The 27,981-nt window shown below is 48.0% G+C and overlaps 1 protein-coding gene across 1 annotated transcript in view; it reads right to left on the bottom strand.

Annotated features, from left to right (window-relative positions):
• Positions 1–26,538, bottom strand: part of LOC135054836 (oocyte zinc finger protein XlCOF7.1-like) — a 45,150-nt gene extending 18,612 nt beyond the window's left edge. Inside the window, exons 1-2 of the mRNA XM_063958221.1 lie at positions 26,471–26,538; positions 23,678–23,815 (exon numbers count right to left, since the gene is read on the bottom strand). Of these exons, the coding sequence (XP_063814291.1) occupies positions 23,678–23,755 (78 nt within the window). The 5' untranslated portion in view covers positions 23,756–23,815; positions 26,471–26,538. The remainder of the gene's footprint in view (positions 1–23,677; positions 23,816–26,470) is intronic.
• Between the last annotated feature and the right edge of the window lie 1,443 nt (positions 26,539–27,981).

Raw genomic sequence — 27,981 nt, 5'->3', positions numbered from 1 at the left:
GTTCATATTAGGCTGCGGGAGGGTAGTTTATGGTTAGGCACTAGGGAGAGGGTTAGGCTGCAGGAGGGGAGGTTAGGGTTATGTGCTAGGGTGAGGGACAAACTGGCGTATTACTGACACATCTGTGAAGCCATCGTTGCGCCAATCGAGTGGCCGATCCAGGTAAATATGAACAATTACTGATAGGCTTCTCGAAGTGTCGGTCAGGACACCCAGCTATGAAGTTGACACTATGGCCCTCATTCCGAGTTGATCGCTCGCTAGCTGCTTTTAGCAGCATTGCACACACTAGGCCGCCGCCCTCTGGGAGTGTATCTTAGCTTAGCAGAATAGCGAATGAAAGATTAGCAGAATTGCTACTAAATAATTTGCTGCAGTTTCTGAGTAGCTCCAGACCTACTCCTAGACTGCGATCACCTCAGTCCATTTAGTTCCTGGTTTGACGTCACAAACACGCCCTGCATTTGGCCAGCCACTCCCCCGTTTCTCCAGACACTCCTGCGTTTTTACCTGGCACGCCTGCGTTTTTTAGCACACTCCCTGAAAACGGCCAGTTTCCACCCAGAAACACCCATTTCCTGTCAATCACACTACGATCACTCGAGCGATGAAAAAACGTTGCTCTAGCTTGTGTATATCTACAAAGTTTTGTGTGAAAGTACTTAGCGCATGCGCGCTGCGTACCATGCGCATGCGCATTTTTGCCATTTTCTCTTACGTCCTAGAGGATGCTGGGGACTCCCTGCAGGAGACATGGGCACTATAAAGAACTTTAGAATGGGTGTGCACTGGCTCCTCCCTCTATGCCCCACCTCCAGACCTCAGTTAGATCCTGTGCCCAGAGGAGATAGGGTGCATTACAGGGGAGCTCTCCTGAGTTTCTCTGTAAAAAGAATTTTGTTAGGTTTTTTATTTTCAGGGAGCTCTGCTGGCAACAGGCTCCCTGCATCATGGGACTGAGGGGAGAGAAGCAGTCCTACTTAACTGACAGGCTCTGCTTCTTAGGCTACTGGACACCATTAGCTCCAGAGGGTCGGAACGCAGGTCTCACCCTCGCCGTTCGTCCCGGAGCCGCGCCGCCGTCCTCCTCACAGAGCCGGAAGATAGAAGCCGGGTGAGTAGAAGAAGAAAGAAGACTTCAAAGGCGGCAGAAGACTTCAGTTCTTCAGTGAGGTAACGCGCAGCGGTAACGCTGCGTGCCATTGCTCCCACACACACACACAACAGCGGGCACTGTAAGGGTGCAGGGCGCAGGGGGGGGGGGGGGCGCCCTGGGCAGCAATTAATAGCCTCAAGGGACACTGGCAGATGTACATATACTGCGGAGGCAGTATATTATTAACCCCCGCCAGTTTTTTTATTATTTGAGCGGGACCGAAGCCCGTCACTGAGGGGGCGGGGCTTGATCCTCCAGCACTAACCAGCGCCATATTCTCCACAGCACATGCAGAGAAGCTGGCTCCCCGGACTCTCCCCTGCTGAACACAGTCACAGAGGGCAAAAAAGAGGGGGGGGGGGCACTTTTTATTGGCGCAGTGAGTGTATATTGTATATTTATATAAAAGCGCTGTTTGCCTTGGAATTTTGTTTCCAGTGTCAGTTGGCGCTGGGTGTGTGCTGGCATACTCTCACTCTGTCTCTCCAAAGGGCCTTATTGGGGAACTGTCTCCATATAGATATATCCCTGAGTGTGTGGGGGTGTCGGTACGCGTGTGTCGGCAATGTCTGAAGCGGAAGGCTCATCTAAGGCGGAGGTGGAGCAGATGATTGTGGTGTCTCCGTCGGCAACGTCGACACATGATTGGATGGATATGCTGAATGTTTTAAATGCAAATGTGGCTTTATTACATAAGAGATTGGACAAAGCAGAGTCCAGGGATAATACAGGGAGTCAATCAATGGCTTTGACGGTGTCACAGGGCCCTTCAGGGTCTCAAAAACGTCCCCTGTCCCAAATAACAGACACTGATACCGACACGGATTCTGACTCCAGTGTCGACTATGATGATATGAGGTTACACCCAAGGGTGGCCAAGAGTATTAATTCTATGATTATTGCAATAAAAGATGATTTACATATCACGGATGACCCCTCTGTCCCTGACAAGAGGGTTCACATGTTTAAAGAAAAGAAACCTGAGGCAACTTTTCCCCTATCTCATGAGCTGAACGCGTTATTTGAAAAGGCTTGGGAAACTCCAGACAAGAAGCTGCAGATTCCCAAAAGAATTCTTATGGCGTATCCTTTCCCTGCGCAGGACAGGTTACGGTGGGAATCCTCACCCAGGGTGGACAAGGCGTTAACGCGCTTGTCCAAAAAGGTGGCGCTACCGTCTCCAGACACGGCAGCCCTCAAGGGTCCTGCTGATCGCAGACAGGAAACTACCTTAAAATCAATTTATACACATACAGGGACCTTGCTCAGACCGGCAATAGCGTCGGCTTGGGTTTGTAGCGCTGTAGTAGCTTGGACTGATACCTTGTCAGCTGACATTGATACCCTTGATAGGGATACCATTTTATTGACCTTAGGTCACATTAAAGACGCAGTCTTGTATATGAGAGACGCTCAGAGAGACGTTGGTCTGCTAGGTTCGAGAGCCAACGCCATGGCGATTTCTGATAGGCGAGCCCTGTGGACCCGCCAATGGTCGGGTGATGCAGACTCAAAGAAACATATGGAAGTTTTACCTTACAAAGGTGAGGATTTATTTGGGGAAGGTCTCGCAGACCTGGTTTCCACAGCTACCGCGGTTAAATCTACCTTTTTACCTTATATTTCTCCACAGCAAAGGAAGAAAACGCAGCAATATCAGATGCAGTCCTTTCGGTCGCATAAGTCCAGAAGAGATCGGGGTTCTTCCTTCCTCGCCAGAGGTAAGGGTAGAGGGAAAAAAACTGCCTGCTACGGCTAGTTCCCAGGAGCAGCAGTCCTCCCTGGCTTCTACTAAATCCACAGCATGACGCTGGGACTCCACTGAGGGAGTCCTCCCTGGTGGGGGCACGTCTTCGACTATTCAGCCACGTCTGGGTTCAGTCAGACGTGGATCCTTGGGCAATGGAAATTGTATCCCAAGGCTACAAGCTGGAATTAGAAGACGTGCCTCCTCGCCGGTTTTTCAAATCGGCTTCACCAGCTTCTCCCCCAGACAGGGAGATAGTTTTAGCTGCGATTCAATAACTGTGTCAACAACAAGTGGTTGTCGAGGTTCCCCTAGTTCAACAGGGGAAGGGGTACTATTCAACCCTATCTGTGGTCCCGAAACCGTATGGTTCGGTCAGACCCATTCTAAATTTAAAATCCCTAAACCTGTACTTAAAAAAGTTCAAATTCAAGATGGAATTGCTCCGGGCAGTGATCTCCAGCTTGGAAGGGGGGGATTTTATGGTGTCTCTAGACATAAAGATTGAATACCTTCATGTCCCCATATATCCCCCTCATCAGGCATACCTGAGATTCGCTGTACAGGATTGTCATTACCAGTTTCTCTAACGTCCTAGTGGATGCTGGGGACTCCGTCAGGACCATGGGGAATAGCGGGCTCCGCAGGAGACAGGGCACATCTAAAAAGCTTTTTAGGTCACATGGTGTGTACTGGCTCCTCCCCCCATGACCCTCCTCCAAGCCTCAGTTAGGTTTTTGTGCCCGTCCGAGAAGGGTGCAAACTGGATGGCTCTCTTAAGGAGCTGTTTAGTAAAGTTTTTTTTTAGGTTTCTAATCAGTGATTCCTGCTGGCGACAGGATCACTGCAACGAGGGACTTAGGGGAGAGACTTGCAACTCACCTGCGTGCAGGAGGATTGAAGTTTTAGGCTACTGGACACTGAGCTCCAGAGGGAGTCGGAACACAGGTCAGCCTGGGGTTCGTCCCGGAGCCGCGCCGCCGATCCCCCTTACAGACGCTGAAGAAAGACGGCGGAACGGAGGTCCGGAAACAGGCGGCAGAAGACTTCACAGTCTTCAGAGAGGTAGCGCACAGCACTGCAGCTGTGCGCCATTGTTGCTACACGGCTCACTGACACGGTCACGGAGGGTGCAGGGCGCTGCTGGGGGCGCCCTGGGCAGCAATATAAATACCTATTTGGCAAATAAATACATCACATATAGCCATTAAGGCTATATGTATGTATTTAACCCAGGCCAGTTTTCCTAATAACCGGGAGAAAAGCCCGCCGTGAAAGGGGCGGAGCTTATTCTCCTCAGCACTCAGCGCCATTTTCCTGACCAGCTCCGCTGGTGAGGAAGGCTCCCACTCTCCCCTGCACTACAGAAACAGGGTTAAAGAGAAGGGGGGCATAAATTGGCGATATAATTATATATTAAGAGCCCATATATAGAAACAACACCTTCTAGGGTTGTTATATACATTATGGCGCTTTTGGTGTGTGCTGGCAAACTCTCCCTCTGTCTCCCCAAAGGGCTAGTGGGTCCTGTCCTCTATCAGAGCATTCCCTGTATGTGTGTGCTGTAGGTCGGTACGTGTGTGTCGACATGTATGAGGAAAATGTTGGTGAGGAGACGGAGAAAATTGCCTGTAATGGTGATGTCACTCTCTAGGGAGTCGACACCAGAATGGATGGCTTACTTATGGAATTACGTGATAATGTCAACACGCTGCAAGCCGGTTGACGACATGAGACAGCCGGCGGACAAATTAGTATCGGTCCAGGCGTCTCAGACACCGTCAGGGGCTTGTAAAAACGCCCATTTACCTCAGTCGGTCGACAGACACTGACACGGACACTGACCCCAGTGTCGACGGTGAAGAAACAAACGTATTTTTCCTTTAGGGCCACAAGTTACATGTTAAGGGCAATGAAGGAGGTGTTACGTATTTCTGATACCACAAGTACCACAAATAAGGGTATTTTGTAGGGTGGGAATAAACTACTTGTAGTTTTGCCTGAATCAGATAAATTAAATGAAGTGTGTGATGATACGTGGGGTTCCTCCGACAGAAAGTTATGGGCGGTATACCCTTTTTCCCGCCAGTAGTAAGGGCGAGTTGGAAAACACACCTTAGGGTGGACAAGGCGCTCACACGCTTATAAAAAACATGGCGTTACCGTTTCCAGATACGGCCGCCCTCAAGGAGCCAGCTGATAGGAAGCTGGAAAATATCATAACAGTATATACACACATACTGGTGTTATACTACGACCAGCAATCGCCTCAGCCTGGATGTGCAGCGCTGAGGGGGCTTGGTCGGATTTCCTGACTGAAAATTTTGATACCCTTGACAGGGACAGGATTTTATTGTCTATAGAGCATTTTAAGGATGCATTTCTATATATGTGTGATGCGCAGAGGCATATTTGCATTCTGGCATCAAGAGTAAATGTGATGTACATATCTGCCAGACGAAGACACGACAGTGGTCAGGTGAGGCAGATTCCAGACGGCATATGGAAGTATTGCCGTATAAAGGGGCGGTCCATTGGACCTGGTGGCCATGGCAACAGCTGAAAAATCCACCTTTTGTTACCCCGAGTCACATATTGGCAGAAAAGGACACAGTCTTTTCAGTCTCAGTCCTTTCGTCCCCATACGGGCAGGCGGGCGAAGGCCAGTCATATCTGCCCAGGGGGAGAGGAAAGGGAAGAAGACTGCAGCAAGCAGCTCATTCCCAGGAACAGAAGCTCCTCACGGCTTCTGCCAAGTCCGCAGCATAACGCTGGGGCCGTACAAGCGGACTCAGGTGCGGTAGGGGGTCATCTCAAGAGTTTCAGCAACACTCGCAAGGGAACTCCGGGATCCTACATGTAATATCCCAGGTGTACATTGGAAATTCGAGACGTCTCCCCCTCACACAATTCACAGGCTGTATTCCCAGCAGGTGATAATCAAAGTACCCTTCTTACAACAAGGAAGGGGGTAGTATTCCACACTATATTGTGGTACTGAAGCCAACCGGCTCGGTGAGATCTGAAATATTTGAACACTTACATACAAGCGTTCAAATCAAGATGGAGTCACTCGGAGCAGTGATAGCGAACCAGGAAGAAGTGGACGATATGATGTCACTGGATATCAGGGACGTTTACCTACAGGTCCAAATTTGCCCTTCTCACCAAGGGTACTTCAGGTTCCTGGTACAGAACTGTCACTATCAGTTCAGACGCTGCCGTTTGGATTGTCCACGGCGCCCCGGGTCTTTACCAAGGTAATGGCCGGAATGAGGATTTTTCTTAAAAGAAACATGGACGCTTTCCTGATAAGGGCAAGGTCCAGAGAACAGTTGGAGGTCGGAGTAGCACTATCTTAAGTAGTTCTACGACAGCACGAGTGGATTCTAAATATTCCAAAATCGCAGCTTTTTCCGACGACACGTCTACTGTTCCTAGGGAAGATTCTGGACACAGTCCAGAAAAACGTGTTTCTCCCAGTGGAGAAAACCAGGGAGTTATCCGAGCTAATCGGGATCCTCCTAAAACCAGGAAAAGTGTCAGTGCATCATTGCACAAGAGTCCTGGTAAAAATGGTGGCTTATTACGAAGCAATTCCATTCGGCAGATTTCCCGCAAGAACTCTTCAGTGGGATCTGCTGGACAAATGGTCCGGATCGCATCCTCAGATGCATCAGCGGAAAAGGGTGTCTCTCCTGTGGTGATTACAGAGTGCTCATCTTCTAGAGGGCCGCAGATTCGGCATTCAGGATTGGATGCCGGTGACCACGGAGGCCAGCCTGAGAGGCTGGGGAACAGTCACACAGGGAAAAAATTTCCAGGGAAGTGTGATTAAGTCTGGAGAATTCTCTCCGCATAAATAAGCTTAGAGCAAATTTATAATGCTCTAACCTTAGCTAGACCTCTGCTTCAAGGTCAGCCGGTATTGATCCAGTGGGATAACATCACGGCAGTCGCCCACGTAAACAGAAGGGCGGCACAAGAAGCAGGAGGGCAGTGAAAACTGCAAGGATTTTTCGCTAGGCGGAAAATCATGTGATAGCACTGTCAGCAGTGTTCTTTCCGGGAGTGGACGACTGGGAAGCAGACTTCCTCAGCAGGCATGACCTCCACCCGGGAGAGTGGAAACTTCATAGGGAAGTTTTTCAACATGATTGTGGACCGTTGGCAAAGACCAAAGGTGGACATGATGGCGTCCCGCCCGAACAAAAAACGGGACAGGTATTCCGCCAGGTCATGAGACCTTCAGGCGATAGCTGTGGATGTTCTGGTAACACCGTGGGTGTACCAGTCTGTGTATGTGTTCCCTCCTCTGTTTCTCATAACCAGGGTATTGAGAATTATAAGACATAGAGGAGTATGAACTATACTAGTGGCTCCGGATTGGCCAAGAGGGACTTGGTACCCGGAACTTCAAGAAATGCTCACAGAGGACTAAGGGCCTGGGGAGCTAAGAAGGGACTTGATTCAGCAAGTACCATGTCTATTCCAAGACTTACCGCGGCTGCGTTTGACGGCATGGCGGTTGAATGCCGGATCCTGAGGGGAAAAGGCATTCCATAAGAGGTCATACCTACCTTGGTCAAAGCCAGGAAGGAGGTGACCGCACAACGTCATCACCACATGTGGTGAAAATATGTTGCGTGGGTGAGGCCAGGAAGGCTCCACGACGGAAATTCAACTAGGTCGATTTCTACACTTCCTGAAAACAGGAGTGTTTTGGACCTCAAATTGGGGTTCATTAACATTTAAATTTCGGCCCTGTAGATTTTCTTCCAGAAAGAATTGACTTCAGTTCCTGAAGTCCAGATTGTAAAGGATGTATTGCATATACAGCTTTTTTGTGCCCCTAGGGGCACTGTGAGATCTCAACATAGTGTTGGGATTTCTTAAAATCATATTGGTTTGAACCGCTCAAATCTGTGGATTTAAAATATCTCACATGGAAAGTGACCATGCTGTTGACAAATATCTCACATGGGAAGTGACCATGTTGTTAGCCCTGGCCTCGGGCAGGCGATTGTCAGAATGGGCGGCTTTGTCTTACAAAAGCCCATATTAAAATTTTCCATTTGAACAGGACAGAACTGGGACTCGTCTCCAGTTTCTTCATAAAGGGGTGTCAGCGTTTTCACCTGAAACAACCTCTTGTGGTGCCTGCGGCTACTAGGGACTTGGAGGACTCCAAGTTACTAGACGTGGTCAGGGCCCTAAAAATATATATATATATATATATATATATATATATATATATATATATATATATATATATAGTTAGGACGGCTGGAGTCAGAAAGTCTGACTTGCTGTTTATACTGTATACACCCAACAAGCTGGGTGCTCATGCTTCTAAGCAGTCTATTGCACGCTGGATTTGTAGTACAATTCAGCTTGCACATTCTGTGGCAGGCCTGCCACAGACGAAATATGTAGATGCCCATTCCACAAGGAAGGTGGGCTCATCCTGGGCGGCTGCCCGAGGAGTCTCGGCATTACAACTTTGCCGAGCAGCTACGTGGTCAGGGGAGAACACGTTTGTAAAATTTTACAAATTTTGATACTCTGGCTAAGGAGGACCTGGAGTTCTCTCATTCGGTGCTGCAGAGTCATCCGCACTCTCCCGCCCGTTTGGGAGCTTTGGTATAATCCCCATGGTCCTGACGGAGTCCCCAGCATCCACTAGGACGTTAGAGAAAATAAGAATTTACTTACCGATAATTCTATTTCTCGTAGTCCGTAGTGGATGCTGGGCGCCCATCCCAAGTGCGGATTGTCTGCAATGCTTGTACATAGTTATTGTTACAAAAATCGGGTTATTACTATTGTTGTGAGCCATCTTTTCGGAGGCTACTTCGTTTTGTTATCATACTGTTAACTGGGTTCAGATCACAAGTTGTACGGTGTGATTGGTGTGGCTGGTATGAGTCTTACCCGGGATTCAAGATCCTTCCTTATTGTGTACGCTCGTCCGGGCACAGTACCTAACTGAGGCTTGGAGGAGGGTCATGGGGGGAGGAGCCAGTACACACCATGTGACCTAAAAAGCTTTTTAGATGTGCCCTGTCTCCTGCGGAGCCCGCTATTCCCCATGGTCCTGACGGAGTCCCCAGCATCCACTACGGACTACGAGAAATAGAATTATCGGTAAGTAAATTCTTATTTTCAGACGTTGCCGTTTGGGCTTTCCACGGCCCCGAGGATTTTCACAAAGGTAATGGTGGAAATGATGGTGCTCCTGCGCCGACAGGGAGTCCATACTTGGACGATCTCCTGATAAAAGCGAGATCGAGAGATCAGTTGCTGAAAAGCGTGTCACTCTCCCTGAGTGTGCTGCAGCAGCATGGCTGGATTCTAAATCTTCCAAAGTCGCAGTTGGTTCCAACGACTCGGTTATCTTTCTTGGGCATGATTCTGGACACGGAACAAAAGAGGGTTTTTCTCCCATTGGAAAAAGCCCAGGAACTCCAGAACATGGTCAGAGACCTGTTAAAACCAAAAAGAGTGTCAGTCTATCAATGCACTCGAGTTCTCGGGAAAATGGTGGCGTCCTACGAGGCCATCCCCTTCGGCAGGTTTCATGCGCGGACGTTTCAGTGGCACCTTCTGGACAAGTGGTCCGGGTCCCATCTTCAACTTCATCAGAAAATAAGCCTGTCCCCCAGGGCCAGGGTGTCTCGCCTGTGGTGGCTGCAGAGTGCTCAGGAAGAAACTTTCTGGGGATATGGTCAAGCCAGGAGGCTTGTATACACATCAATGTACAGGAATTGAAAGCCATATACAACGGCCTGCGTCAAGCGGAGAATCTCCTTCGTGACCTACCGGTTCTGATTCAATCAGACGTCACAGCCGTGGCTCATGTAAACCGCCAAGGCGGGACAAGGAGCAGAGTGGCAATGGCGGAAGCCACCAGGATTCTTCTCTGGGCGGAAAATCACGTAAGCGCTCTGTCAGCTGTATTCATTCCGGGTGTGGACAACTGGGAAGCAGACTTCCTCAGCAGACACGATCTCCATCCAGGAGAGTGGGGACTTCATCAAGAAGTTTTTGCAGAGATAACAGATCGTTGGGGACTTCCTCAAATAGACATGATGGCGTCACGCCTCAACAAGAAGCTTCGGAGGTATTGTGCCAGGTCAAGGGACCCTCAGGCAGTAGCAGTGGACGCCCTGGTGACACCGTGGGTGTTTCGGACGGTCTATGTGTTCCCTCCTCTGCCACTCATCTCAAAGATATTGAGAATCATAGGACGAAAATGAGTGCGGACAATACTCATTGTTCCAGATTGGCCTCGAAGGGCCTGGTATTCAGATATTCAGGAAATGCTCACAGAAGATCCGTGGCCTCTTCCGCTCAGAGAGGACCTGTTGCAACAGGGGCCCTGCGTGTTCCAAGACTTACTGCGGTTAAGTTTGACGGCATGGCGGTTGAACACCGAATCCTAGCTGGGAAAGGCATTCCGGAAGAAGTCATCCCTACTCTGATAAAGGCTAGGAAGGAGGTGATGGCGAAACATTATCACCGTATCTGGAGAAAGTATGTATCTTGGTGTGAGGCTAAGAATGCTCCTACGGAAGATTTCCATCTGGGCCGTTTTCTCAACTTTCTGCAGACAGGAGGGGATATGGGCCTTAAATTGGGCTCCATTAAAGTACAGATTTCGGCCCTATCGATTTTCTTTCAGAAGGAATTGGCTTCTCTCCCAGAAGTCCAGACTTTTGTAAAGGGAGTGCTGCACATGCAGCCTCCTTTTGTGCCTCCTGTGGCACCATGGGACCTTAACGTGGTGTTACGGTTCCTAAAATCCCACTGGTTTGAGCCCCTTCAAACAGTGGAATTAAAATTTCTCACTTGGAAGGTGGTCATGTTGTTGGCCTTGGCGTCTGCAAGGCGAGTGTCTGAATTGGCGGCTTTGTCTCACAAAAGCCCCTATCTGATTTTCCATGTGGATAGAGCGGAGTTGAGGACTCGTCCTCATTTTTTGCCTAAGGTGGTTTCTTCGTTTCATATGAACCAACCTATTGTAGTGCCGGTGGCTACGAGTGACTTGGAGGATTCCAAGTCCCTGGATGTAGTCAGGGCCTAATAAATTTATGTAGCCAGGACGGCTCGGGTTAGGAAAACAGAGGCACTGTTTGTCCTGTATGCAGCCAACAAGCTTGGCGCTCCTGCTTCTAAGCAGACTATTGCTCGCTGGATATGTAACACGATTCAGCAGGCTCATTCTACGGCTGGATTGTCGTTACCAAATTCGGTAAAGGCCCATTCCACTAGGAAGGTGGGCTCTTCTTGGGCGGCTGCCTGAGGCGTCTCTGCATTACAGCTTTGCCGAGCGGCGACTTGGTCGGGTTCAAACACTTTTGCAAAATTCTACAAGTTTGATACCCTGGCTGATGAGGACCTCATGTTTGCTCAATCGGTGCTGCAGAGTCATCCGCACTCTCCCACCCGGCATGGAGCTTTGGTATAATCCCCATGGTCCTTACGGAGTCCCCAGCATCCTCTAGGACGTAAGAGAAAATAAGATTTTAAACCTACAGGCAAATCTTTTTCTCCTAGTCCGTAGAGGATGTTGGGCGCCCGTATTTCTGCAAGACTTGTATATAGTTATTGCTTACATAAGGGTTATGTTACAGTTTTGATCAGTCTCAGGCTGTTTTGTTTCATACTGTTAACAGGTTTGTATATTCCATGTTATACGGTGTGGATGGTGTGGGCTGGTATGAATCTTGCCCTTAGATTAACAAAATCCTTTCCTCGTACTGTCCGTCTCCTCTGGGCACAGTTTCTCTAACTGAGGTCTGGAGGAAGGGCATAGAGGGAGGAGCCAGTGCACACCCATTCTAAAGTTCTTTGTAGTGCCCATGTCTCCAGCAGAGCCCATCTATACCCCATGGTCCTTACGGAGTCCCCAGCATCCTCTACAGACTAGGAGAAAAAGATTTACCGGTAGGTTTAAAATCTTATTTTTTCTCTTGATCGCTGCACTGTGAAAATCGTCAGCGAGCGATCAACTCGGAATGACCACCTATATACCATACCTCAGCATTAATATAGCGTGTGTGTAAAATAATGCGTGCATAACGGAGTAAGTGTAGTTCATGCTGTGAGTATCAATGAAGGCTGATACAGTGGGGTAGTACAGTGGGGTTTGTGACAGACAGATATATATATATATATATATATATATATTTATTTATACCATCTGTACTAGCGTACTAGCCTGTTGTATATAATGTATAATGTAATTTATCTGATAGTAGATGAAGCGGCAGTTTGGCATGCTGTAAGTATCACTGTCTCCATGAGATGTCCTGCATCCCTCACTGGAAATCCTTATGCCTCAGGGCTGGATCATACATGTCAGGCACTGGCCTTTCCTGTTGCAGGACACCTGCCAGTGATGCCTCAGTTCTTTCTGTGTTAATGATGCTAGCAAGACTATTTCTCCTGAATCTCAATCACAGAATGAATGTAATTTAGCACTGTTCTGGGGTTTTAACCTGATTAAGACAGAGACATAACAAATGCGGGTGTGTATCATTGGGTCAACAGTCACTAGGTCGACCACTATTGGTCGACACCTGAAATAGGTCAACATGGTCATTAGGTCGACATGGAAAAAAGGAGATTTATGGTAGACTTACCATGGTTAAATCTCTTTCTGCGAGGTACATTGGTTTCACAGGGAAACATCAGGGGGTGTAGAGGTAGAACTTGATCCAGGCACCAACAGACAAAAGCTTTAGACTGTCCCAGGATGCATTGGGGCCTCCTCTATATCCCCGCCTCCAGGCACTGTGAGCTCAGTTTCGTTAACCAGTTCAATGCAGTAGCAGGTAAAAGAGACAATAGTAGTTAGTCACATAGAACCACATTCTCACGATAGGAGAAGGTACCAGCGGCTAATGCCATACAAACCCATAGAAGCTAGGTGCTTCAGGGTGGACACCCTGTGGAACCAATGTACCTCACAGAAAGAGATTTAACCATGGTAAGTCTACCATAAATCTCCTTTTCTGCAGCGGGGTACAATGGATTCCACAGGGAAACATCGGGGATGTCCTAAAGCAGTTCCTTAAGGGAGGGGATGCGACGTAGCGGGTATGATAACCCCGCGTCCAAAGGAAGCATCCTGGGAGGTGGAATTATCGAAGGCATAGAACCTAATGAACATGTTCACTGAGGACCACCATTGTTCAGTGGACGCACCTCGGCGGGCCGCCCAAGAAGGTCCAACAGACCGAGTAGAATGGGCTTTAATAGCAGCAAGAGCTGGGAGTCCAGCCTGCACATAAGCTTGTGCAATCACCATTCTAATCCATCTGGCCAAGATTTGCTTATTCGCAGGCCAGCCATGTTTGTGAAAACCAAAAAGTACAAAAAGGGAATCTGACCTCCTGATAGAGGCAGCCCTCTCCACATATATATGGAGAGCCCATACCACATCCAAAGACCGCTCTTTGGAGGACAAATCAGAAGAGATAAAGGCCAGAACCACAATCTCTGTATTTAGGTGAAAAGATGACACCACCTTAGGTAAATAACCAGAGCGAGTTCTAAGAACCGCCCGGTCACGGTGAAATATCAGGAAGGGTGGATGACAGGACAAAGCACCCTCCTAGCAGAGGCAATAGCCAGTAGGAGCAGGACCTTGACCGTGAGCCATTTAATGTCCACTGACTCAAGAGGTTCAAATGGAGACTCTTGCAGGACATTCAGGACAACAGACAGATCCCATGGAGCCACAGGAGGGACACAGGGAGGCTGAATCCGTAAAACACCATGACTGAAAGTATGAACGTCAGAAATAGACGCACTTTTTCTCTGAAACCACACCGACAAGGCAGATATATGAACCTTGAGGGAGGCCAGACAAAAGCCTAAGTCCAGGCCTTGTTGCAGAAAAGCCAGAAGTCTAGAAGTTCTGAATTTGTATGCATCGTAATTCTTAGCAGCACACCAGGTGAAGTAAGAATTCCAGACCCTGTAATATATCCGTGCAGATGTCGGTTTTCGGGCCTTTAGCATAGTTTGGATAACCGCCTCGGAGAATCCTTTGGCCCTCAGGAGTGATGCTTCAAGAGCCACGCCGTCAAAGCCAGTCTGGCCAGGTTCGGGTAGACACAAGGGCCCTGAACAAGGAGGTCTGGGCGTTGAGGGAGTAGAAGAGGATGCTCTATCGATAGACCCTGCAGGTCTGAGAACCAATGCCGTCTGGGCCACGCTGGAGCGACTAGAAGTAGTATTCCTCCTTCTTGTTTGAACTTCCGTAGTACTCTGGGCAGGAGTGACACTGGAGGGAACACGCAGGGCATCCGAAAGTTCCATGGAATTGCCAGTGCGTCCACGAACGCTGCTTGAGGATCCCTGTTTCTTGATTCGAAGAATTTTGTGATTGTGTCGAGACGCCATCAGGTCTACACCTGGTAGGCCCCATTTGTCCACTAGGAGTTGAAAGACTTCCTGATGAAGACTCCACTCTCCGGCATGCACGTCCTGACGACTAAGGAAATCTGCTTCCCAGTTGAGGACTCCCGGAATGAACACTGGCGATATTGCTGGCAGATGGCGTTTTTGACACTTCCATCATTGCCATGCGGCTTCGAGTGCCTCCTTGATGGTTTAGGTATGCTACCGCGGTGGCCTTGTCTGACTGTACTTGAACAGGCCTGTTCTTTAACAGAGGCAGGGCGAGAGACAAAGCATTGAACACTGCCCGCAATTCCAGAATGTTTATCAGGAGGAGTGAATCCTCTTGGTCTACCGACCCTGGAAAGAGTGTTGCTCCAACACCGCACCCCAGCCTGTCAGACTGGCACCCGTAGTCAGTAATACCCAGTTGGGGATCCAGAAGGGACGGCCCCTGCTCAACTGCTGGTCCTATAGCCACCAGGTCAGCGATAGACGGACCACCGTAGTCAAGGAGATCATGTGAGACCTGATCCGATGAGGTAGGCTGTCCCACTTGGAAAGGATTAACTTCTGCAGAGGGCGGGAATGAAATTAAGCGTACTCTACCATGTCGAAACCTGACATCATCAGGCCTAGTAATTGCATCGTCGAGTGTATCGACACTTTTGGGCGAGAGAGGAAGTATCTTATCCTGTCCTGAAGCTTCAGGACCTTCTCTGGAGACAGAAACAGCCGTTGACTACGTGTGTCCAGCAGTGCCCCCAGGTGCACCATGCTCCGAGCAGGGAACAGCGAGGACTTCTTCCAATTGATAAGCCATCCATGGGCTTGTAGGAAGTTTACCGTCAGTTATAGATGACTGAGGAGGACATCGTGGGAGTTTGCCAGGATCAGCAAGTCGTCCAGACACGGCAGGATCCTTACTCCCTGGCAACGGAGATGAGCAGTCATCATGGCCATAACCTTGGTGAAGATCCGAGGGGCCGTGGCCAGTCCAAACAGCAGAGCCTGGAAATGATAGTGAAGGTTGCCAATAGCAAACCGCAGATATTGCTGATGCGATATGGCAATAGGTATATGCAGGTAAGCCTCTTGTATATCCAGGGATACCATATAATCTCTGGGTTCCATGGCCAGTACAATTGAGCGCAGTGTTTCCATACGGAACTTGGATACTCTCACAAACTTGTTCAGTGATTTGAGGTTGCGTATAGGCCGGAAAGACCCATTAGGTTTCGGTACTAGAAACAGGGTCGAGTTGTATCCTCTGCCTCTCTGGGATAGAGGTACCGGCACCACCACTCCTGTATCCAGGAGGGAGCTCACAACCATTTGTAGAGCTTGCGCCTTTAACGGATCCGAAGGGATAACCGCTGTGTACAACTGGCGACGGGGATGCCCCCTGAAAGAGACTGCGTACCTGTGAGAGACAACTTCTCGCACCCATGCGTTTGAAGTGGTCTTTAACCAGACCTGGGTGAATCGCAGAAGTCAGCCTCCCCCACCCTGGGATCCCCCAGGGAGAGGCCTGTCCCATCATGCAGCAGGCTTGTCATGTTTAGAAGCAGACTGACGTGCTGCCCAGGATTGTTTAACCTTGGGCTTTGTGGTTTTGGAAGCACGATATTGTCTTGGGTATGCCTGACCTTTTGCTTTCCCTTGAGGCCGAAAGGAGCGAAAAGTGCTACCTTTTGCCTTCTGTGTAGAAGGAGTAGTGTTAGGGAGAAAGGTAGTCTTAGCAGCCGCCAAGACAGACACAATTTTATTGAGGTCTTCCCCAAACAGGATGTCTCCCTTATAAGGGAGTACCTATAAGGTCTTTTTGGAGTCCAGGTCCACCTTCTATGACCTCAACCACAGAATACGGCGAGCCAGGATGGACGTAGTCGATGCCTTGGCCGCCAACACACCTGCCTCAGAGGACGCCTCCTGAATGCAAAAGGCGGCGGTGGTCATGTGAGACAGGTACTGTCTGGCAATGTCAGATATATCCTGAGACAGCTCTTCCTGTAATGCCTGAACCCATCTTCAATTTCTTTTGCAGCCCCAGAGGATGCTATAGTGGGTCTATGTACAGCACCGGTAAGGGAGTAAATAGACTTCAGGCATCCTTCCACGCGCTTATCTGTCGGTTCCTTCAGTGAGGTGACAGTGGTGACAGGCAGAGTAGACGACACCACTAGACCGGTGACATGGGAATCCACCGGTGGTGAATTTTCCCACTTGTTACACAAATCTGTAGGTCAGAGGATATCAAGCTACCATCCTTTTAGACAGCGAGAATTTCTTTCCTGGAGAAGACCAGGGTTCTTGTTGTATGTCCACTAGATGGTCAGAATGCGGTAATAACGTTTTAGTTACCCTCTGACATCTAAACTTATCAGGTTTCTTAGACACCGTAGTGGAATCCTCGTCATCATCATCAGTGATTTGTAGGATCTGCTTAATAGCAACCACTAAGTTAGGGACATCATCCTGAGTTGTGGATTCCTTGTCAGAAGCAGCTGTGTCAGTGTCTGGCGGGACAGTATACTCCCCATCCTCAGATTAGTGGATTGTGAGGAGGAAGTAGCCCGCTTAGAAGACCCCGTGACGCGAGAGTGACTTGGGGCAGTTTTATGTCTACCCAAGGATTGACTCCATTGCCGCAACTGGGTAGACAAATTATCCGCCGAAGGTGGATTTACCATAGGGACAATATGTGGCTGTAATGGCACAGGAGGTCCCATAGGGGGCGTAAGGCGTGTCACAAGCGTATTGACCATAGTTCAAAACGCCGACCAAGGTGGCTCCTGGCTGGTTACAGGAGCCACGGACTGACTGGCACATAGTACACAGACCGTCATACAAAATTTCCCCCTCAGGCAAATCCTTTGCGCACGCGCTGCAGGATTGTCCTCGGATTTCCCGCCCTTTGTGTTAGACTTTAATAGTGAATGCAACCGCAGAGCGTATTAGTACGATACAGCCAGACAGAGTACAATACCTGCAAATAAATTCCTTAGTATGTGACTGCGTACACAGGTGGTCATTCCGAGTTGATCGCAGCCTGCAACTTTTTGCTGCTGCTGCGATCAACTAGTCCACGCCTATGGGGGAGTGTATTTTAGCTTTGCAGGGCTGCGATTGCTCGTGCAGCCCTGCTAAGCTAAAACATTTTCATGCAGAACAAGACTAGCCCTGGATATACTTACCCTGTGCGACGATCTCAGCCATGCTGGGGCCGGCTTTGACGTCAGACATTCGCCCTCCGTTCTCCTGGACACGCCTGCGTTTTCTCACCACTCCCCGAAAACGGCAGGCAACGGTCTGGTGACGCCCAGGTACGCCTCCTTTCTGTCAATTTTCTTGCGGTCGGCTCTGCGTCCGCTTTCTTCATTGTCCGCGACGTAACCGCAACGTCATGCATGCACAGTGCGGCCGCCACACATGCGCATTCCAGACCCGTTTGCACCGCAGCGACAAACCGCTGCGTGCGAACGGGTCGGAATGACTCCCATAGTACACAAACACCAGCGAATAAGTTCAGTATTATGCGACTGAGTCCCCAGTATACAACACCAGCGAATAAATCCAGTATTATGTGACTGAGTACACAGTAGAGTACACTTTAATCGGTAAAGACTGAAGCACTATATATGGACCCTGATGCACCTAGTCCCTTAGGGTACAGAATACAGTGATAGCTATAACTGGGATACACTGAAAGTGAAATCCACACAGCAGATACAGGCACACACAGTCACAGTGACAATGCAGATAATTATTTTAGTAATACAATAAAACTGCACTGGACTAGTACATGTATATTATATATAACAATGCACGGTCTGAGACCGGATGTATATATCAGAATACTCGTACAATATATTCTGGCACAGGTACACTTGTTCGTAATTAACGCTGTCTTAATATCGACATGTAGAATACTTAAGTGTTTGTAAAACCACAACGCTGATGTACAGGCGGGTTTACAAAGGAGACCTTGCCCTGCAGTCCCGGAGACCAGTCGCATCTATTTTAGAAAATGGCACCCAGCGTCTCAGTCAGGGAGTGAGGGAGAGTGTTAGGCAGCTCCAGGGTGGGAAAACCAGCAGTAGATGGCGCGCTGGGCCGGGGGAGAGGCTACAGGTCAAGCGCCGGTTCCCCTATGCTGGACTTCATCACCTGGTACTATGGATATTAGTATATCCGACCTGTACTCCTATGCCCTGGTGGATATAGTGGGGTCCTTGCTTGGTTACAGTGTCCACACCAGCGTCGCAGTCTGTCTCCCTAGACTGCGATTGGAATGTGATTTAATGGCGGGTCCCGCTTGGGAGACCATGTTTACTCCTCCCTTCTGTAGCAGCCACGCGAACCAGGACAGCACTGCGACCGCGTGCCCAATGCCGGAGCGTCCCCGCCGCAAGCACCCGGGAACAGAGCCAGGAGGAGTATGCGACGCCGCTGGGGAGGTGACGGAGACGAAGCAGAGAATGTCACCCTGATATGTAAGTGCTGCGGCCCTTGAAGTCTTCTAAAAGCTTTTCCAGGGCAGCCCCCCTATTAAGTGACCTGCTCTGCAGGGCACCAACTCAAAACTGAGCTCACAGTGCCTGGAGGCAGGGTTATAGAGGAGGCCCCAATGCATCCTGGGACAGTCTAAAGCTTTAGCCTGTTAGTGCCTGGATCAAGATCCATCTCTACACCCCCTGATGTTTACCTGTGGAATCCAATGTACCTCGCTGCAGAAAAGGTAGTTTTTTATGTTTTTTTGGTTTTGTTTTCTCCGTACAGTGACCGGGAACCCCAATTAGTGCACCATGTCCCCTTGCATGGCTTGCGAGCTTCAGGCAAAGTGCCTCGGTGCGCTCAGCACAGGTTACCGTTCCCAATCGTAGTCCACGTGGATCATAGAGTATGAAAAAGTTCAAAAAAATAAAAAATTTGAAAAACTCGTGTCGACCTTTTTCCATATCGACCTAGTGACCATGTCAACCTATAGTGGTCGACCTAATGAGTGTCGACCTAAAGACCGGATACCAAAAAAAATCATGGGTTTATAACCATACACTATACATATTGGGTTACAGACAGCAGGGAATATCCTACACAGAGTGAGGCCTGGGGGGGTTTAGCCTGTACTTGAACATGTAACCGTGCGGGTCTAAAGCTGGGTACACACTTGGCCGACCTGCCGATTGGTTAGTCCATACACACTAACCAATAGTCCGCCCGATGTGTTGTGCCCGCCCAGTTTGGATGTCAGTCACCGGCGGCCCCTGCAGCAAGTGTACGGGCAGGGCAGTTGGCAGGCCGCCCAAACACACTCTAGATGCTCCAATATACAGTATCTGTATCTATATCTCCCATCAACTGTGCAGCAGGGCCAATGCGATATGTCTGTGAACTAAGTTGTTCACAGACATACCGGGGGGTACATAGCTACCTATGGGATTGCGATATATATACATACCCGTGTGTACCCAGCTTTACAACGTTAAACATGCCAGTAAGCGAAACGTGCTCTATTTGTTAACATGTTACCAATTCTTTTATGTTAATATAAATAGCTCTTATGCTTGCAGGAACAAGCAGCTATTTTGTTCTAGTTAAGCACTCTTGTTAACGAGGTCAAAAAGGTGTTATATTCTGTTCATATATAATTTCTCAGTGGAGTAGTGGGAATGATGACTGTGGTCTGTAATATCCTTAGGTTAGGGTCCTGGTATCTCTCCTCCACACATGCTGTCACTGCCCCCTATTCTGCTCAGATATACCCCTGTTCCTCTGCACAAATAACCCGGGGTTATTGCCGGGTCTGCCAGTGTCGCGGCTTGGTTTCAAAGGGTCTTTAAAAAATAAACTGGGTTGAGTTACCTGGGTCTTTGTCCCTAGTAGCTACCAGGGTCAAACCAGGGAAAGACCTGGGTAGACCAGAGGCACGCTGAAGGCCCATGGAGAGTAGACACAACAGCGCTCGGATGCCATGTCCAAGCACCAGCAGATGGAAGACCTGCCACTAACCTGGGTCCAGCCTGCGGAGTGAATGGGGTTTAAAGACGCTGTGACACAGCTTGAAACTGTGTTCAATTACCCAGGTCGGACCCAGGTTTTGGTGGAAAATGGCTCAGGCCTCGCTCTCTCCTCCTTAGATTACGGAAAGACACTTTTTCCACTGGAGTAGTCTGCAGTGTTCTAGCCTTGAAAAAGGTCCCTAATGGGACTGAAATGTCTGATATCTTTTTCTTAACGCTGGTGGCATGTAAACAATAAACTGCTACAGTTTTGATACAGTCGGAAATGGTGAGTGCTCTCTGTCTTTCTTCTTTATATAATACCCCTGCCGCTAAAAACCCATGTTATTGTGATAACCCAGGAGCGGCTCAGTGTAAAAGGGTCCGGTGACCCGGGAATCCAACCTGGCTATCTTGCAGGGTTGGTCCGGGTAGGGTCGCAGTGCAGTGTAAGGCTGACGGGCATTGTACTAGGTCGACATGGAAAAAGGTTGACATGAGTTTTTTACATTTTTTCAACTTCTTCATACTTTACAATCCACGTGTACTACGATTGGGAATAGTAACCTGAGGCACCTTGCCCGAAGTCGCTCGCCATGCGAGGGGACACGGTGCACTAACTGGGGTTCCCTGTCACTTTACGAAGAAAACGACACCAAAAACAGTAAAAACACTCATGTCGACCTTTTTCCATGTCGACCTAGTACATGTCGTCCTAATGACCATGTCGACCAATAGTGGTCGACCTAATGACCCATACCCCAGTGTAAATTAGTTATCCGGGTTGATGTGACCGGGACCCGTTTACTGAATAGAGAAAGCTGGCTCTAGGAGATGATGTCATCTCCAAGTGCCGGCACTGCACACATGACCGCTGATGTCAGCGATTGTGCAATAAGCCGGGTAATGTCGCCAGTCTAGGGTCGCCACCTCATCCCTTTAATTCTGGACACATATTAATTACGCATGTTCTGTGGCTGGCTGACTTCAAGACTCCATTTCACCTGGTTTTAATCAGCCACAGAACCTGTGTCATTAATATGTGTCCAGAATTAAAGGGATGAGATGGCAACCCTACACCAGTCTGATTAGAGTCTCAGCCAGGTTGCATTCGGGTTGGAGCCGGCTACAAAATCCTGAGTGCGACCGGGATATACTTAGATATAAAAGCGGTATAAGTAAGCACACAGCACTTTGTTGCCTTACTGAGGCTGCTGCACCCCAGACTGGAATCTTGCTGCAGTGAGTGTAGGACTCCAACCACAATATGGATGTATAAGAATATTGATGCTGGAATGTGACGAGCCTTAAAAGTGCCAAAATAGGTTCAGCAGCGAAGGGGTTAAACTTCAACTTTCCAGATGCAGGTGTATATGATCAGGCTAGATCTAATTACCTTCCTCCGCCTACATGCCCAGCAGGTTCTCACACACATCCTTCAGAATCTTCTACCAAAGATTACTCATTACATAGTAATTACACACTTAATGCAGATAACTCTACATAGTTACCCTTACTACACAAGCAGAATTTCAGGTTGACATTGTGGCCTAGCCCTTTAAGGTGTGGCAGAGACGTGAGACTGAAATCTATCAAAAACCTACTAGATCACAGGTTCTCAAACTCGGTCCTCACACAGTGCATGTTTTGCAGGTAACCCAGCATGTGCACAGGTGTATTAATTACTCACAAACACATTTTAAAAGGTCCACAGGTGGAGCTAATTATTTAACTTGTGATTCTGTGAGGAGACCTGCAAAACATGCACTGTGTGGGGTAATGAGGACTGAGTTTGCAGACCTATGTACTAGATCAGTGTTTCCCAACCACGGTCCTCAAGGCACACCAACAGTGCAGGTTTTAGTGATAACCATGTTTGAGCACAAATGGTTCAATCAAAATAACTGAGGTACTAATTAAATCACCTGTGATCAGGTATGGTTATCCTTAAAACCAGGACTGTCAGTGTGCCTTGAGGACCGTGGTTGGGAAACACTGTACTAAATAGACCAGAGGTTCACAAACTCAGGTTTGATTCAGGCTGGTTAGCAAAGCAAAAAAGCACACAACTGGGCAAAACCATGCTGCACTGCAGGTGGGGCAGATGTAACGTGCGGAGAGCGTTAGATTCGGGTGGGTTATATTGTTTCTGTGCAGGAGGGTAAATGCTGGCTGCTTTGCATGTACTGTAGCCCATAAATGACCGCTTAATTTATACACTGCAATTTAGATTTCAGTTTAAACACATACCTCCCAACATGACCCTCTCCAGGAGGGACAGAATGCTCTGCGTCTGGACTTTTCTCTTAATGTATAATTGCTGTCACCTGTTTTGAACAGTTTAATGGATAAGAAAAGTGTTTCAGCACAGGTGATGGCAATCATAATTAAGAGGGAAGTCCAGGAGCAGAGCATTCTGTCCCTCCTGGAGAGGGTCATGTTGGGAGGTATGTGAACACACCCCACCCAAATCTAACTCTCTCTGCACATGTTACATCTGCCCCACCTGCAGTGCACATGGTTTTGCCCAGTTGTGTGCTTTTTTGGGTTTGCTAACAAACCTGAATCAGGCCCTCAGTCTTCAAGGAACCCTAAAACTAGGTACACGCTATACAATTACCAGTCCAATCTGGTTGGTATGAAAATCTGGAGATATATATATATATATACCAGGGCTGGCCAAACCGGTCCTCGAGATCTACCAACAGTTCATGTTTTCCAGGCCTCCTGGAGATCTGTAGAATTGTCAGTTAGGAATGAATGCAGCACATCTTAATTAGTAATGACTACACCTGTGCACCAGCTAGGTGGTCTGGAAAATGTGAACTGTTGGTAGATCTCGAGGACTGGTTTGGCCAGCCCTGATTTATACAGTTATAGAGTCCCTGACATGCTCTAGGATACTTCTAAATTGAACGACATAGACGCGTTCGCAGTTGAAAAAAATTAAACATCTGCGCCCTTGTCGGCATAAGTGCGAGCTCTAAACCAGACCCTCCGCCTCCATTTGTGATTATTATTATGTGATGAGCTTGATTAAGGAACTTTGCCTGTTTACATTGTCTGGGGCTGATCACAAGTTCTTTTGCAGAGTGTATCTTGTGTGTTTTAGCTCTACGCGTGCACCAGAACCCAACACATCAAACACATCTCCGTCTGCGTTCTACTTCACATCAGCATCTGAGAACAGGTGTTCCTGGTTTGTTTGTATCTTTTTACTGTACTGCATAGCTAGTTTGCAATATTTATATTTTGCAATATATCATGTGCCAGTTTGAACATTTGTATGTTTCAATAAATAAAAAAAGAACTGTAATAACATTTAAAAAAAGGAAAACTCCCTCATCCCAGACACCTCACCTCTCCAGTCAGCAAGTAGATGATCTCCAGTGTGAGGTGTAATATCCTCTCAGTCATGTGACTGCCATCCTTGTCCATCCTCGACAATTGTAGGAAGGGGTTCTGGTCCCGGTGTAAGGGACTAAGTCCCAACGACACCTTTAGAAACAGATACACAATTTAGAACAAATAAAACAGTGCCATCAAGAGGCTAACGCAATGTGTAGGAAAATGCAGTTACTCTTTCCTACCTCGCGTGTCGCTCTCTGCTCTGGTAATTCTAGCACACTCTGGTCTGTATCTCAGTGCTGAGATACAAATCAGAGTGTGCTAGAAGCACCAAAGCAGAAAGTGACACCCCAAGCAGAAAAATGGAACTGCACTGGCTGTGAATGCCAAGCACACTGATCAGGGAGCGAGCAGATCTTCCGTCTATGACAACCCTGCTACATTGATCTTATTTGGCTCCTGGTGTTCATTAAACCTGGAATCCTAAACCTTGCTCCTTGTGCCTGGTATAACCAGTTCCTTTGCTGCTGGTATCTTCAGCGCTTTGTGCCTCATCCACGTCAGAACATCTCTGCTAAAGGCATCTTAGGTTCCAGTTAAGGGATAGGGGTCAGACTTAGTTTTGTGCAGGCTTTGAAATTAGACGCGGTTTGACTTAGACTTTGGGGTTGAGTTAAAGTTATAGTTAGGAATTGGGGTTAGACTCAGGGTTTCTAGTTACAGATTGGGAATGAGATAAGGCTCACGGTTTCAGACAGAGATACAGTTAGGTTCAAGGTTTCCGATGGAGATAGAGTTAGGATGAGGGTTTCAGATGGAGATAGCGTTAGGATGAGGGTTTCAGATGAAGATAGGGTTAGGATGAGGGTTTAAGATGAAGATAGGGTTCGGATGAGGGTTTCAGATGAAGATAAAGTTAGGATGAGGGTTTCAGATAGAGATAGGGTTAGGTTCAGGGTTTCAGATGGAGATAAGAGTTAGGATGAGGGTTTCAGGTGGAGATAGGGTTATGATGAGGGTTTCAGATAGAGGTAGGGTTAAGATGAGGGTTTGTATTTAGATCATCAGTTAGGTACCAGGGTTGAGCTTATGCTCAAAGTCTTTGTCCAGGCCTGGCCAATCTGTTGCTCTCCAGCGGTTCTAAAACTACAAGTCCCACATTCATCATGCTTTGCCACAGTTTTGCTATTAGGGAATGCTAAAACTGTGGCAAGGCATGTTAGGATATGTAGTTTCAGAACATCTGGAGAGCCACAGGTTGGCCAGGCCTGTCTTAGTTAATTGGGTTTCAGTTCAGTGTCTCAATGAGGGATTGGGTTATGGTTAGGCTTAGTGTTTCAGTTAGGTTACAGCCAGGGTTTCAGTTAGGGGCTGAGACAAGGCTCAGTTTCACTTAGGCTTTGGAGTTTAGTTTAGGATTCTACATAGGCTTTGGGTACATAAGACTATGCTCGCACTTCATGCACTGAAAACTGCTTAACAATATGAGGCATGGAGGGCAGGTCTGCAGTATCTGACTGTCTGCAGAGAAGTGTTCCCACCACTCCAATGCTACGTCACACTGAGGTGGAAGGGTTTAATGAGGAGTGAAGTGGGACAGACGGTAAGTCAGAAGGATCTAATGAGGAGTGGGACCCACTGTGATTGGGAGGGTTCTAATGAGTGTGGTAGACCAAATGCGGAGTGAGAACTGGTCCCTGCTGCCATGACTCCCTGGCTGTCAATGAAAGACACTAGAACGGACTGACAGCTGGGCAGTTTGAGACAAAGAACCTGGGGAGAACACTGATTTTAACTGGGGGTCAAATCAGGCTCAGGGTTCAGTTAGGTAATGTGGTTAGTCTCAGAGTTTCAGTACATATGAATCGTGGTAAGGCGCATGATGTCATCTAGTTATGGGCATGATTTAACATAGGCTTTGGGTTTCATTAAGGTCTAGTTATTCTGGTGGCTTCAGTTGCATTTTGGTGTTAAAGGTTAGGTTAAGATCTTGATTTCAGATATGGACTGTGGTAGGAGTACCACTCAGCTGTACAGTAACGGTGCAGTGTTACATTTAAATATGATGAATTTTGGTCAAAAGGATATTTATATAATACCTCTACTTTGATAGGAGGACCACATTACCAGACATCGAAAAAGTGGAGGTTGGATTCAACAAGAAAATGGGGAATTTTTTATAGCTCAACTTGAAGCTTTTCAAGTTCACAAATCGGTTTCTGTAGAGGCAAATAGACAATGATTCTTAAATGCTCTTATATTGTTCTCTATGTTTCTTATTTGGTAACTGGGGAGGGCGGAGGGGGATTCCTTAATTGCACTTTTTCCCTCTTCCCCCTTCTTTCTATCCCTTTTCTTTTTCTTCTTAAGTGACTTTTTTTGTAATAAGTACCATAAGTGCTGTTGATTTTTATTTTTTATTTATACATTGTTAAGTGTTTATATACTGCTCAGATATTTACTATGTGTTCTGGATATTATGGTCTATTTTGTTGACCTATTTTGCAGACTGTACTGTGCTGTCTTGGGTTGCTGCTCTAGGCATTAATTTCTTTCATTGCAGCACATATACTGTATGGTGGTTATGGATGCAATTGCCTACAAATTGGACAGCAGCCAAAATAAATAGGCTATGGAGCACTAATCCAATTCACACACAGATGAGTGTAAATCACTGTCACAGCTACTGCTATTATTACAACAACTAAAGTTACAAAACCAATTAAACCTGACAAAGTAAACAATGTGGTTACTAAAAATGTTTACTACATTGTCGTCATAGAGACTAACAACATGAATACTGACCTTCAGACGCTGCTGATCTATCAGACTCCGCGATTAAAAGGCAGGCCATAGCAGCTGCTTCCGGGCTTGCGTTCCAGAGATCACTTCCGGGTTGTGCGTTCCAAGCGGTTCATTGCGTTCCAGCCCGTTGCTTCCGGGTTGAGCGTTCCAAGCGCCTTTCATTCATTCCTGCTGAGATCCCTTGGCCTGTACTGTACAGTGCATTATAGGCCTCTTCTCTTTGGGTCATGAGCAGAGAGGTGTGCCCTCTACAGCAGATCAGGCTGCCGGTACCTGGAGTTGGTATAACATTGTGAGCTTGTAGAGGGCACTGACTATTGCTGGGAGGCTGTGGTGTGCATCAGATCCTTGTTTCAGGTTGCAGCACTGCATACCCTCCATCATTTTACACATAAAAATCAGTACAAATTAGAAAAGGGGACGTGGGCACAGAGGCACCCTTTCCTATACTTTCAATGGAAGTTTGGAGAGCCAAAAATCGGTACAGACCATAAAAAAAGGTACTGTGCCTATTAAAACGGTACAGTTGGAGGGTATGGCACTGGTGTATACCCCCCCCCCCCCCCCCCCACGTTCTGCAAAACACCTTCATTGCTAGTCCCATTGATGTCATTATAAGTGCAATGTGGGTCACCCACGGGGGCTGATTACGAGTCGCAATCTACTTCTACAGCTGTAGCGTATATTTTGCTCGTCTGTGTGACTACATGCTAATGCTAATATCACCCCTTTCCCTGGCTACAAGCGTGCATCTGAGTGTGCAAGAACTGGGGGGCGCCCACTTTGGCCATCGTTAAGACAGTGAAATCCTGCTTGGGGCTTCTTTAGACTCAACCATTATTCGCGCCATCTAAACTTCCCCTAGCCTTATGCTATGTGCCGAATCTCTAAAGCAGGGGTGGCCAACCAGTCAGAGGCAAAGAGCCAGAAAAGATCCATAGGCAAGGGCGAGAGCCACTATCATGCACGCGCAAAAATGGGGGTGTGGCCTAGTTGTCGCAAAGTCATGCCTCATTTTTATGCACACACCTTTCGGTATGACGTTTGTAGGAGTGTGACCTTGTGTCATAACCCCGTTTAGTCATGTTGTACAGTGCCACATACATATAAAAATACCAAAAAATGGGTGCCCCCACAGTGCCAGATAAATATATGCCCCCAGTGCCAGATACACATGCCCCCACAGTGCCAGATACATATATGCCCCACAATGCCAAATACATATATGCCCCCACAGTGCCAAATACACATATGCCCCCACAGTGCCAAATACACGTATGCCCCCACAGTGCCAAATACACGTCCCCACAGTGCCAGATACACATGCCCCCACAGTGTCAGATATGGCCCTGGTGCAGTGCCTCCCACAGTGCCAGATATGCCTCCAGTGCAGATACACATGACCCTACAGTGCCTCACTCTCTTCCCCCCCCCCCCAAAAAAAAAGAGGTGCTGCTTACCGCGCTGCTGCTGTGAGGGGAAGGAGAACGCAGCGTGCGCCTCTCCTACCC

This window comes from Pseudophryne corroboree, chromosome 3 (assembly GCF_028390025.1).
Source record: "Pseudophryne corroboree isolate aPseCor3 chromosome 3, aPseCor3.hap2, whole genome shotgun sequence".
In the NCBI taxonomy this organism is placed as follows: domain Eukaryota; kingdom Metazoa; phylum Chordata; class Amphibia; order Anura; family Myobatrachidae; genus Pseudophryne; species Pseudophryne corroboree.
This window is presented reverse-complemented; position numbering and strand designations above follow the sequence as displayed.